This window comes from Saccopteryx leptura, chromosome 2 (assembly GCF_036850995.1).
Source record: "Saccopteryx leptura isolate mSacLep1 chromosome 2, mSacLep1_pri_phased_curated, whole genome shotgun sequence".
NCBI lineage: Eukaryota > Metazoa > Chordata > Mammalia > Chiroptera > Emballonuridae > Saccopteryx > Saccopteryx leptura.
Window position 1 is genome coordinate 172,524,261 of NC_089504.1, and position 13,280 is coordinate 172,537,540.

The 13,280-nt window shown below is 35.8% G+C and overlaps 1 protein-coding gene and 1 non-coding gene across 3 annotated transcripts in view; one reads left to right on the top strand and one right to left on the bottom strand.

Annotated features, from left to right (window-relative positions):
- Positions 1-13,280, bottom strand: part of MON2 (MON2 homolog, regulator of endosome-to-Golgi trafficking) — a 188,946-nt gene that overhangs the window by 156,443 nt on the left and 19,223 nt on the right. For both annotated transcript variants that reach the window (XM_066369320.1, XM_066369319.1), the window contains exon 2: positions 13,161-13,224. In XM_066369320.1, coding sequence (XP_066225417.1) covers positions 13,161-13,224 — 64 coding nt within the window. The remainder of the gene's footprint in view (positions 1-13,160; positions 13,225-13,280) is intronic.
- TRNAV-GAC (transfer RNA valine (anticodon GAC)) lies at positions 2,968-3,043 on the top strand. The gene has a single exon. It is a non-coding gene; the product is annotated as a tRNA-Val (tRNA).

Genomic DNA, 13,280 nt, shown 5'->3' on the forward strand with positions numbered 1-13,280 from the left:
AAAATAATGATTGTAAGGATGCTTAGGGATCTTAGAACAACAATGGATGGTCATTATGAACACCTAAATAAAGAAATAGCAAGTGTAAAAAAGGATATTTAAATATTAAAAAAGAATCAGTCGGAGATGACAAATACAATATCAGAAATAAAGACCACAATGGAAGGAATTAAAAACAGGATGGATACAGCTGAGGATCGAATCAGACAGTTGGAGGACAACTTGAATGAAGGCAAGAAAGCAGAGAAGAAAAAGAAAAAAAAAAGAGACTCAAAAAGTCTGATAAAATTCTTAGAGAGCTCTGTGACATGAAGAGAAATAACATCCGCATCATAGGGGTTCCTGAAGAAGAGGAGAAAGAACAAGGGATAGAGCCTTTGTTCAATCATATCATACCTGAAAACTTCCCTAAATTAATGTAGGAGAAACTCTCACAAGTTCAAGAAGCACAGAGAACTCCATTAAAGAGAAACCCAAAGAAACCTACACAAAGACACATCATTCTCTCTCTCACTCTCTCTCTCTCTCTCTCTCCTGTCTAAAATGAATAAAGTCTTTAAAAAAATAAATAAAAATATATCTAAGCCTGACCTGTGATGGCGCAGTGGATAAAGCGTCGACCTGGAATTCTGAGGTCGCTGGTTCAAAACCCTGGGCTTGCCTGGTCAAGGCACATATGGGAGTTGATGCTTCTTGCTCCTCCCTTCTCTCTCTCTCTCTCTCTCTCTCTCTCTCTCCTGTCTAAAATGAATAAATAAAGTCTTTAAAAAAATAAATAAAAAGACACATCATAATTAAAATACCAAAGCTAAGCGATAAAGAGAAAATATCAAAAGCTGCTAGAGAAAAAAAAGCTATCAACTACAAAGGAGCCCCTATAAGGATGACATCCGACTTCTCAACAGAAACACTTGAGGCCAGAAGGGAATGGCAAGAAATATTCAAAGTAATGCAGAACAAGAACCTACAACCAAGACTATTTTATCCATCAAGGCTATCGTTTAAAATCGAAGGAGAAATAAAAAGCTTCCCAGACAAAAAAACAACTCAAGGAATTCATTACAACCAAATCAATGCTGCAGGAAATGTTAAGGGGCTTGTTGTAAACAGATCAAAGTGGGAAAAGAATATTGCAAAACAGGAATATAGCTTTAAAGAATAAAATGGCAAAAAACGACATATCAATAATAACCTTAAATGTAAATGGATTAAATGATCCAATCAAAAGACATAGGGTAGCTGCATGGATAAGAAAACAATACCCGTACATATGCTGTCTACAAGAGACACACCTTAGAACAAAAGATGCACATAGATTGAAGGTAAAAGGATGGAAAAAAACATTTCATGCAAATGGAAATAAAAAAAAAAGCTGAGGTAGCAATACTTATATCAGACAAAATAGACTTTAAAACAAAGGATATAGTAAAAGATAAAGAAGGCCACTACATCTTTATTATATGCGGCTTAAGTGTCTGTCACCGATAGCTTATTGGTTGCTTGCGTAACTGTACTAGCCAATGGGGTGAAGTTGCCACGGCATTCAAATAGTCCCGCCTTCTGGCATGCCTCCTCACAAACTGAGGTTAAAGATTGGAGCAATTATTATGCTGTTAAGAAATCTTAACACCAGAAGGGGTCTTTGCAATGGTACAAGACTAGAGGTTCTCCAATTGAAAAATAATGTCATAATAGCTAAGTCTTTGACTGGCTCCTCTAATGGTGAAATACATGTCATTCCAAGAATTGATTTGGCTCCATCTCAAACAGGGTTGCCGTTTCAATTGAGACGTAGACAATTTCCTGTAAACTTGCCTTTGCTATGACCATCAATAAGTCTCAGGGCCAAACACTTAAGCGTGTTGGCATTTTTTTACCTGAGCGTGCATTTGGACACGGTCAACTTTATGTTGCCTGTTCAAGAGTTTGTGAAAGAACGGACGTAAAATTAAAAATAATTGATGGTCCTCTGCAAGGCGAGCTTAAAAATGATGGAAAGATCTACACAAGAAATGTTGTGTACAAAGAGATCTTTGACATGTGAATTAACATTTTATTATTTAAATCACCTTTATTTATTGAGCTAGCGGTGGATGTTAAGAAATGTACCACCAGTCATTTCCTTCATTGCACTCTACTTTAAGCAATTAAGCAAGTAGAAGGGGGAAACCCCATGGGGCAGTAAGCAAAGGGGCGTCCTCGTTGCCTGCCCTGGGTAATTCAGTTTGAATTAGCAGACACCTTTGCACAAATCATTTTAATTAAAATTTATAATATCTAGAACAGCGGTCATTTCGTATGACCGCCGGGCTTTCTAGTAATGATAAAGGGAGTAATCCAACAGGAAGATATAACTATTATAAATATCTATGCACCTAATATAGGAGCACCTAAATATATAAAGCAGACTTTGATGGATTTAAAGGGCGAGATCAACAGCAATACTACAATAGAGAGGATTTCAATACCCCACTAACATCACTAGATAGATCCCCAAGAAAGAAAATTAAGAAAGAAACAGCAGACTTATTGGACACACTAGATCAACTCGATTTAATAGATATCTTCAGAACCTTTCACCCTAAAGTAGCAGAATATACATTCTTTTCAAGTGCTCGTGGTACATTCTCTAGGATAGACCACATGTTAGGGCACAAAAGTGCTCTCAACAAATTTAAGAAGACTGAAATCATATCAAGCACTTTCTCCGATCACAATGGCATGAAACTATTGTAGAAATGAACCACAACAGAAAAGCTCAAAAATTCTCAAACACATGAAAACTAAATAGCAGGTTGTTAAATAACGAATGGATTAAGAATGAGATCAAAGAAGAAACAAAAAAAATTCCTAGAAACGAATGACAATGAGCACACAACAACTCAAAAGTTACGGGAGACACAGCAAAAGTAGTACTGAGAGGGAAGTTCATAGCACTAAAGGCACACTTTAAGAAGCCAGAAAAAGGCCCTGGCATGTTGGCTCAGTGGTAGAGCGTCGGCCTGACATGCAGAAGTCCTGGGTTCAATTCCCAGCCAGGGCACACAGGAGAAGCGCCCATCTGCTTCTCCACCCCTCCCCCTCTCCTTCCTCTCTTTCCAGCCCACAGCCAAGGCTCCACTGGAGCAAAGTTTGCCCGGGCGCTGAGGATGGCTCTGTGGCCTCTGCCTCAGGCGCTAGAATGGCTCTGATTGCGGCAGAGCGACGCCCCAAGATGGGCAGGGCATAGTCCCCTGGTGGGCTTGCAGGGTGGATCCCGGTCGGGTGCATGCGGGACTCTGTCTGACTGCCTCCCCGTTTCCAGCTTCGTAAAAATACAAAAAAAAAAAAAAAAAAAGGAAGAAGAAGCTAGAACAAGCTCAAATAAACAACTTAACCCTGCATCTAAAAGAACTAGAAAAAGAACAGCAAGTAAAGCCCAAATGTAGTAAAATGAATGAAATAATAAAGATCAGAGCAGAAATAAATGACATAGAGGCTAAAGAAACAATACAGAGGATCAATGAATCTAGGAGCTGGTTCTTGTAAAAGGTAAACAAGATCGATGAACCTTTAACTAGATTCACCAAGAAAAAGAGAGGACGCAAATAAATAAAATTAGAAACTAGAGTGGATAAATAACAACTGACACAACAGAAATACAAAATATTGTAAGAAAATACTATGAAGAACTGTATGCCAAAAAACTAGACAACCTAGATGAAATGGACAAATTCCTTGAAACATAAAATCTTCCAAAAATCAATCTGGAAGAATCAGAAAACCTAAACAGACCAATTACACCAAATGAGATGGAAACAGTTATCAAAAAACCCCCAAAAAAGAAAAGTCCGGGGCCTGATGGCTTCACAAGTGAATTCTACGAAATATTCAAAGAAGAACTAACTCCTATCCTTCTCAAACTATTTCAAAAAATTCAAGAGGAAGGAAGACTTCCAAGCTCCTTTTATGAGGCGAGCATAATTCTGATTCCAAAACCAGGCAAAGATAACACAAAGAAAGAAAATTATAAGCCAATATCTCTGATGAATATAGATGCTAAAATCCTCAACAAAATATTAGCAAACCAGATCCAACAATATATGGAAAAATTCATACACCATGATCAAGTGGGATTTATTCTGGGAAGGCAAGGCTGGTACAATATTTGGAAATCAATCAATGTGATTCATCACATAAACAAAAAGGAGAAAAACCACATGATAATTTCAATAGATGTAGAAAAAGCATTTGATAAAATCCAGCACCCATTCATGATCAAAACTCTCAGCAAAGTGTGAATACAGGTAACATACCTCAACATGATAAAAGCCATCTATGAGAAACCCACAGCCAACATCATACTCAATGGGCAAAAATTAAAAGCAATCCCCTTAAGATCAGGAACAAGGCAGGGGTGCCTCCTTGCACCACTCTTATTTAACATAGTCCTGGAAGTCCTAGCCACAGCAATGAGACAAGAAGAAGAAATAAAAGGCATCCAAGTTGGAAAAGAAGTAAAACTATCATTATTTGCAGATGATATGATATTGTATATAGAAAACCCTAAAGCCTCAGTCAAAAAACTACTGGGCCTGATAAATGAATTCAGCAAAGTGGCAGGATATAAAATCAATACTCAGAAATCAGAGGTATTTTTATACGCCAACAATGATCAGTCAGAAAGAGAAATTAAGGAAACAATCCCCTTCACTATTAAAGTACCTAGGAGTAAACTTAACCAAAGAGACTAAAGACTTGTACTCGGAAAATTATAAAGCACTGAGAAAAAGAAATCAAGGAAGATACAAACAAGTGGAAGCATATACCATGCTCATGGTTAGGAAAAATAAACATCATTAAAATGTCTATATTACCCAAAGCAATCTATAAATTCAATGCAATACCAATTAAAATACCAATGACATACTTCAAAGATATAGATCACATATTCCAAAAATTTATATGGAACCAAAAAAGAACACGAATAGCCTCAACAATCTTAAAAAAGAAGAAAAAAGTGGGAGGTATCACACTTCCTGATATCAAGTTATACTACAAGGCCATTGTACTCAAAACAGCCTAGTACTGGCATAAGAACAGGTATATAGATCAATGGAACAGAACAGAGAACCCAGAAATAAACCCACAGTTGTATGGACAACTGATATTTGACAAAGGAAGTAAGGAAATACAATGGAGTAAAGACAGCCTCTTTAACAAATGGTGTTGGGAAAACTGGACAGCTACCTGCAAAAAAAGGAAACTAGATCACTAGCTTACAACATTCACAAAAATAAACTCAAAATGGATAAAAGACTTAAATGTAAGCTGTGAAACCATAAGCATCTTAGAAGAAAACATAGGCAGTAAGCTCTCTGACATCTCTCGGAGCAATATATTTGCTGATTTATCTCCACGGGAAAGTGAAATAAAAGATAGGATAAACAAATGGGACTATATCAAACTGAAAAGCTTTTGCACAGCTAAAGACAATAAGAACAGAATAAAAAGACAAACTACACAATGGGAGAACATATTTGAAAATACGTCTGATAAGGGGTTAATAACCAAAATTTATAAAGAACTTGTAAATCTCAACACCAGGAAGACAAACAATCCCATCAAAAAATATGCAAAAGAAATGAATAGACACTTCTCCAAAGAGAACATACAGATGGCCAATAGGTATATGAAAAAATGCTCAACATCACTAATCATTAGAGAAATGCAAATTAAAACCACAATGAGATATCACCCCACACCAGCCAGAATGGCGCTCATCAACAAAACAACACAGAATAAGTGCTGGCGAGGATGTGGAGAAAGGGGAACCCTCCTGCACTGCTGGTGGGAATGCAGACTGGTGCAGCCTCTGTGGAAAACAGTATGGAGATTCCTCAAGAAATTAAAAATGGAACTGCCTTTTCATCCAGCTATCCCACTTTTAGGAATATACCCCAAGAACACTATGGAACGGCTCCAAAAGGAGAAATGCACCCCCATGTTTGTGGCAGCATTGTTCACAATAGCGAAGATCTGGAAACAGCCCAAGTGTCCGTCAGAGGACGATTGGATTAAAAAGCTTTGGTATATATATACTATGGAATACTACTCATCCATAAGAAATGATGACATCAGATCATTTACAATAACATGGATGGACCTTGATAACATTATACGGAGTGAAATAAGTAAATCAGAAAAAACTAAGAACTACATGAATCCATACATAAATGGGACATAAAAATGAGACTCAGAGACATGAACAAGAATGTGATGGTAACCTGGGTGGAGGGATGGGGGAGGGGGGGAAGGGGCGAGGAAGGAGAGAGGGGTTGGGGGAGGGGAGGGGCACAAAGAAAACCAGATAGAAGGTGATGGAGACAATTTGACTTTGGGTGAGGGGTATACAGCATAATCAAATGTCAAAGTAAGATGGAGATGTTTTCTCTCAACATATGTACCCTGATTTATCAATGTAACTGCATTAAATTTAATAAAAAAAGAAAAAAAAATTTGTGTTTTTTGAGTATGCTCACTTTTATTGTTAAAAATGGCACTGGGCAGCCACATGTGTGCTTGCCCTCAGAGCAGGGCAGTTGATTGCAAATTACCTTCTGACCTTCTGCTTGGGAGGGGCCATTGTTATGCTAATGATCCTCCCCCCTCTGCCAGCATCTCCACCTGACCTTGAAGGTGAATATACTTTATAAACCAGTTTATTTCTTTACATTCTCTCTTGTTATGTATATATATATAATGTATATGTTATTTATAAAGTATATTTTCTTATTTAAAAGCATATAAAACAAAAAATTCATGTGGTTTTCAAGGGCTGGAACAGATTAATTGCATTCTCATTAATTTAATTGGGGAAATTTTATATGACACATGAGCAAATTGAGTCACAAGCTCGGCCATAAAATGAATTAACCTTGTGTGTTAAGGTACCACTGTATATAAAAACTTTAAAAAAAAAACTTAAAAATGGCTATCAACAATGTGGTTGGAAGGGCTTCCCAAGTAGAGAGCAAAAATACAGAAAATTAGATTATAGGGGGTCCTTGGGTTATGACAGTCTTGATATACGACATTTTGAGTTACAGTGGTCACTCTTATAAAAACTTAAATAAATTGAGACATGAGTGTTTCACAGCCCACACCATTAGCATTGTACTTACGGACTACATAGGTGAACCAGTTTGATTGCGCATGGTGGAAGAATTCACAGTAAAGCGTTATGAGTGAGGGAGCTGGCGTCCCCAGTACGCTACCCTACGCCATTTTGGACTGTTAAAAGCGCAAGTGTTCCATTTGTGTTGCTTTGTTGGACAACCTTTTGGCCCTTATCATGGCTCCTAAACAAAAGTCAGAGTTTTCAGATGCCAGTGCTTCCAATAAGAGGAAAGCCATCACAATGGATGTCACAGGGCTACTGGCCTCACATGGAGTGAAGTTGTCTGCTGAGGACCTCAATCAGCTGGAGAAGCAGCTGATTGAAGAGTAAGAGACAGAAATCCCAGAACCCATGAGATTTACTACCAAGGATCTGGGAGAAGGTTTTTCTATGGTAGAGGATGGGTTGGCAAAACTTCAGGCTGAGGACCCCAGTGATGACAGATCCAGTAAAATCCACACAGCTGTTATGGATGCCTTTGCAATGCTATATATAGGCAGACTTTGGAAGAGAAAAAGTCATCAATCTTCCAGACTATCCTGGAACAATTCTTTAAGAAGGTAAAGAGGCCAGCACAGATCCTGTACCCTCTACATCAGCTGCTTCTCAAGATGAAGCACCTGTAGTGCAGGTAGAATCATCTCCAGTGTCTCCTGCATGTTCCTTAGGCAATCCTGATTCACCTGACCCAGTATCTCCAGCACTTTCTGCAGGTTCTCCTGCCTCTCCAGCTCCCTCCTCCCAATAGGTCACTCTCTCCCACCTTCCAATGCCCCTTCCAGTGTGCAAGCCAACCACAGGAATAAAGGTAAGGAATTTTTTTTATACTCATCTTTTGTCATTTTTTCTCTTACTACAGTACAGTGTACAGTACAGTATATTTATGTCCTTTTCCTTTTTCTGTGGCTTAGTTGTGTTTTATGTTCTAGATGCTGATTTTATAGCTGTGTTGGGACAGGTAAGTGACTTAGGCTAAGGTGTGAAGGTGTGTTTCCACTTACACCAAAATTAGGGTTATGTCACTGTTGTAGGAACGGAACTATGTCATAACCTGAGGAACCCCTGCATTTAAAAATAAAAATGATCAGGATAAAAAGTTAAAAGGTAAATAACGTGCAGAAAATATGATACACACAAGATGGGAATGAGTATTTTTGCTATAGAAACTACTTAAATAATTTGATAAGGAAGACACAAAAACCCAAAGAAATAAATGTAAAATAAAAAATAATTTAATATATCCAGAGAAAAATGTTCAACATTATAAAGAAATGTAATTAAAATGAGAAGTCATTTGCTTGTTCAATTACCAAAAACATTTTTTTAAATAGTAATTTGGCAAGGACATTACAAAGATACATTCACATATTGTTGGTAAAAGCATAAAGTTTTATCTCTTCAGAGAGCAGTGTGGTAACAAATTCCAAAAACATGTTCATACTTTTTAATATCGTAATTTTATTTCTATGATTAATCTTTAAAAATACTCTAAATACTGAAGCATGTCTAATATAAAGAAATGGTTAAACACTATAATTACTGAAATATTATAAAGCAACTTAAAAAAATTAGAAAAGGTAGCTTCAAAGTAAAGTATTTGTGATATAATAAAAGGCAGGATACAAACTAAAACTGTAAAAAGTAAAGAAAAAATGAAAAAAAGCACAAGGAAAACATAATAAATAAGAACAAACTAGACTACAGAGAACCTCTGGCCCATTAAATGAAATTGTGAGCATGGCATTAGTTACAGTCCCCTATGTCTGCTAGCCTGGATTACAGAAAAAGCCTACTAACAGACCTCTGCCTTAATGATGATGGTACACTGAAACATAACTTTTTAATTGCTTTCAGAGTTATTTATATAAATTTATTATTGTGAATGTGTCACCTCCGATTCAAACTCTTTCTATCAAGGACATCCCACAACGACAACACTTGAATAGTGTATACAAATAGAGCAAGCTGTTTCATACCTCATTACTGTATTTAAGTAATCTCCTTTAATTTCCTCTTCTATACTTTATATATATATATATATATTTTTTTTTTTAAACAGAGGCAGAGATAGACAGGGACAGACAGACAGGAATGGAGAGAGATGAGAAGCATCAATCATCAGTTTCTCGTTGCGTGTTGCGACTTCTTAGTTGTTCATTGATTGCTTTCTCACATATGCCTTGACCGTGGGCCTTCAGCAGACCGAGTAACCCCTTGCTGGAGCCAGCGACCTTGGGTCCAAGCTGGTGAGCTCTTTGCTCAAGCCAGATGAGCCCGCGCTCAAGCTGGCAACCTCGGAGTCTCGAACCTGGGTCCTTCCGCATCCCAGTCCGACGCTCAATCCACTGCGCCACCACCTGGTCAGGCCTCTTCTATACTTTATTTGCTTGACTATCTCCTTTTCAAACTTCAAGACTCATTTTCACATTTCCAGAATGCATAAGGTGCCTTCCCTGTTCCCATAACAAGCCTGACTATTCTTCCATCTTGGTATTTATTTACCCATTATATTAAAATTCTCTGTTTAGGATCTGTCTTTTTCATTACTCTGTTATCTTGCTTGAACTATATAAGACAAATTTCTCAAATAATCATAAAATTATTTGAGAGGTAGAAAATTAAAATTGTAAAATTAAAGAGAGGTAGAAAAACACACTAGAGGCAGCACTAACAGACTTATTTGCATTTTGGAGTGACTCAAGCATTAGCCTTTATTTAATGATAGCTTATTACTTCCTAAGTAATAAGCAATATAAAGAAGAATAAGATATTGATCCTGACCTCAAGGAGTACGTTTTCTGGGAGGGAAATTTCTGGCAATAGACTTCAAAAAGCAGGTAAGCCAAACTGAATGAATGGCTCAAACATACTGATCAAGTATATCTCTTGCATTTCCATATAGATTGTAGAAAATTATATTAACCATGTTTGTATCTCCTCTGGTGATTCTTACATAATTATTTCCTACTAAGAATATGTTGTATGATATATAAATGTTTATGAAATATCACAAGTATATATACTGATAATATAGAATATAAATAATATCAGCAGATAATTTACCTTTGAATGTTGGGAAAACATTCCAAAGTATATTTATTCAAATTACTTAAATTAGAGACCTTTTATTAATAAGACCATGTAGAAATGAAAAAGGTGAAGGAAACTGTGAGAAAAGAACACAAATCACACATAATGATTATCTACATAAAAATTCTTTCGTATACTGAGAGTATACAAGCAGTCATAGGTAGAAGTAATCGTTATGGTTTTGTGTAGGGGTTAAACATACAATTTTAAAAGGTATCAATCATAACTTCATTGATTTCCTTGTTTCAAATATTTATTCAGAAAGCAGATTCTTTGTGTATGTAATTTCTGTATAAAACAAGCCTTCTCAGTTCATTTCAAGTATATTGTAAGTTGGGATAATAAAAACAATTTGCAACATAAGATTAAGGCATTTGGCCTTGTAAATGAAAAAGTTTATGTTGCTATCTCTTATTTCCAGAGTTTTATCTTTAAAGAAAAAGAAAATTTTGAGAAAGTGCTCTGTATATTTGAATCAATGCTGACATTACCTGGCATAGCATTCCCACTTATGTCAGCATTCATGACAGCAGTGAAAACAAAGAAAAATAAACATTAAAGGAGAATGCTTAAAAGAAGGGGAGATGTCAAGCAAAAATTTATTCTGCAATGTAAATAACCTTCCCTTGAAAAATAAATCTAAGAAAACTAAAGTTGGCTAGAAATTTATTCTGAGTATCATTAATCAGACTGATCCTAATTAAGGGTTCTTATTTTTATAGCAACCCTTTATGTTTTCTGAACATGCAGAAAGAGCTGAGAATTCAGTATCTCAAATAATATTCCTCAATTGTATGATATCTTTAACACCCATTACAACACAAAAAAATGTAATCTATAGACCTCAGTACTACAGAGAAGTAAACATTTCACAGGAAATTTAAAAAAATAAAATAAAAATTTTTTTTCAGTATTAACTGTACTATGTACTAGTTTAGAAATGATATATTGATGAGTTTAAACTCTTCTTGTTCTTAAGAACCTTTGATTTTTCAAGATAACAGTGGTCTAAAAATCTGAGGTATCAATTATTATAAATACTTGGTAAGAAACACCAGGAAAACGCTTACATGCCAAAATAGCTTCTCAGGTATATGGCTCTAGATACCATGGTTATTAAAACATGAACAATTAATTATATGTTTATAAATATTTGTTCTACCTTTATTTGAATAAAGCTAACTGCATTAAAATGAAATTAATAGTCTACCTATCAAACTTATACTAAGACAAAATTTTTCTTACTCATACTTAAGATTAACTAAATAGATATTTTACTTGGTATACAACTCTGTAACAGATAATGATCCTCTGAATATACCAATTTTATAAGAACCCTTCCATCAACTACTGACCCAATGAACACTTTTATTATTGGAGAATAATTAAGGACTTACCATAATATCAGCAATAATAGTAGCAAAAGTATTTGTAATGATATTTTAACATGATTGGCCTATGAGATCTCCAACTTAAAAATTCCAGGTCATAATTTATCTTTAACCATTTATTTTCTCACAATAACTAATCCACTCACTATGCACCTCCCCAAATCCACTTGCCCAACCTCCCAATCCAACAATACAAACCTTTGCCTTTACCCATCACTTTCAATATACTCCTTCTCAACATGCATACAGAGCATTATTCAATGCTGTTGATAATGTTATAAAACTATCTGGTCTTTTGACAGAATGTTCAAAATCAGAGAAGAGGCTGTGAGAAACATGTAACTTAGGAGAGCTAACCCTTAACGGCAAATTTCCAGCACAGGTAGCAAGCCTAAGTGAAATCCACTCTCACCTCCCATCTTGAAAATGCCCCCAAAAGTCTTCGTTTCATTTTGTAATACTCTTTGAAATTCCACCAATTAGGGATTTATTGATATCCTTTTTTAAAAATGGGAAGAGATTTATGAGAGTTAAAGAGATTCTTTACTAGTATTTAGACTTTCTGTAAATTAATTTAGTAGGACTGCTCTTCTCCAACAACTAGCTAAAACCAAAAGCACTATTGGAACTGGAAAAGCAGATTGAAGGATCAGTGAAGAAAACAATGGTTAGGTAGAAACCCTGGTGAGGAAGCAGCGAGCATGGAAACCTCACCATACCAAGGCAGCACACTGCAGCAGGAAGAACCTGGCTCTCAACAGCCCTGGATTTGAATGTGACTCGACCACTTATCAAGGGACAATAGGCAAGTAACCTAATCTCTTTGTATCTAAACTTGCTCTACTATGAAATATTTCCCCACAAGGTTGTCTTATATAAGACAGAGTGGCACAAATGCCTGACATGTAACAAATTCTCAAAAAGGCCAGTTCCTTTTTTTTCCCCCATAGTCATTATTGAGGTAAGAACAGAAAGGCACCAAAGAAAAGGAAGAAGCAGACTATCAAAACAGTACCAAAGAGAAACTCTTAAAATTCCTTCTTGAACATCAGGTTAAAACAACAGAATGTACAAAATACTTGTTTTCTTTTCTCCACTCCACTACCATTCTTTCTTTGTGACTATATTGTCTTACTCTAAGGATTCAAAACTCATAGAGTACCACTAAATTTATTAGAGTACTACATTATGACTTGTTTATATTAAAGATAGAACAGATGTTAGAGGTGAACTGAGAATCAATCTACCATTCAATTCAAAATAATGTCCTGTATGGGTAGGGTGTGTCTTAGGTGATAGACAAAAGGTGAAAGAGAATAAAAAGATAAGTAAGAATAATCACGCCTTTAAGGAGTTAGCAGTTTTACGCTTTTTGATTTCAGAGAATTTTATAGCGTCCATCTCTGGGAAACCCAGTTATTAAGTTAGAAACTTTATGCTACAGAAAACTTTTTTTTTTAAATTCTACTTCTATTAGTCAAATTTTCATTAATTGTTGAATGTTTAATACAAAAAATTACCTGCCAAAATTTCGGTGTTTCGTGCAGCTATTGTTTTAACTTTTATTATTCCTGATTCAGCAGCCTGCAAGAATAAAAATAATTAGAATACAAAACTTACTATCAATATAAATTATTGAG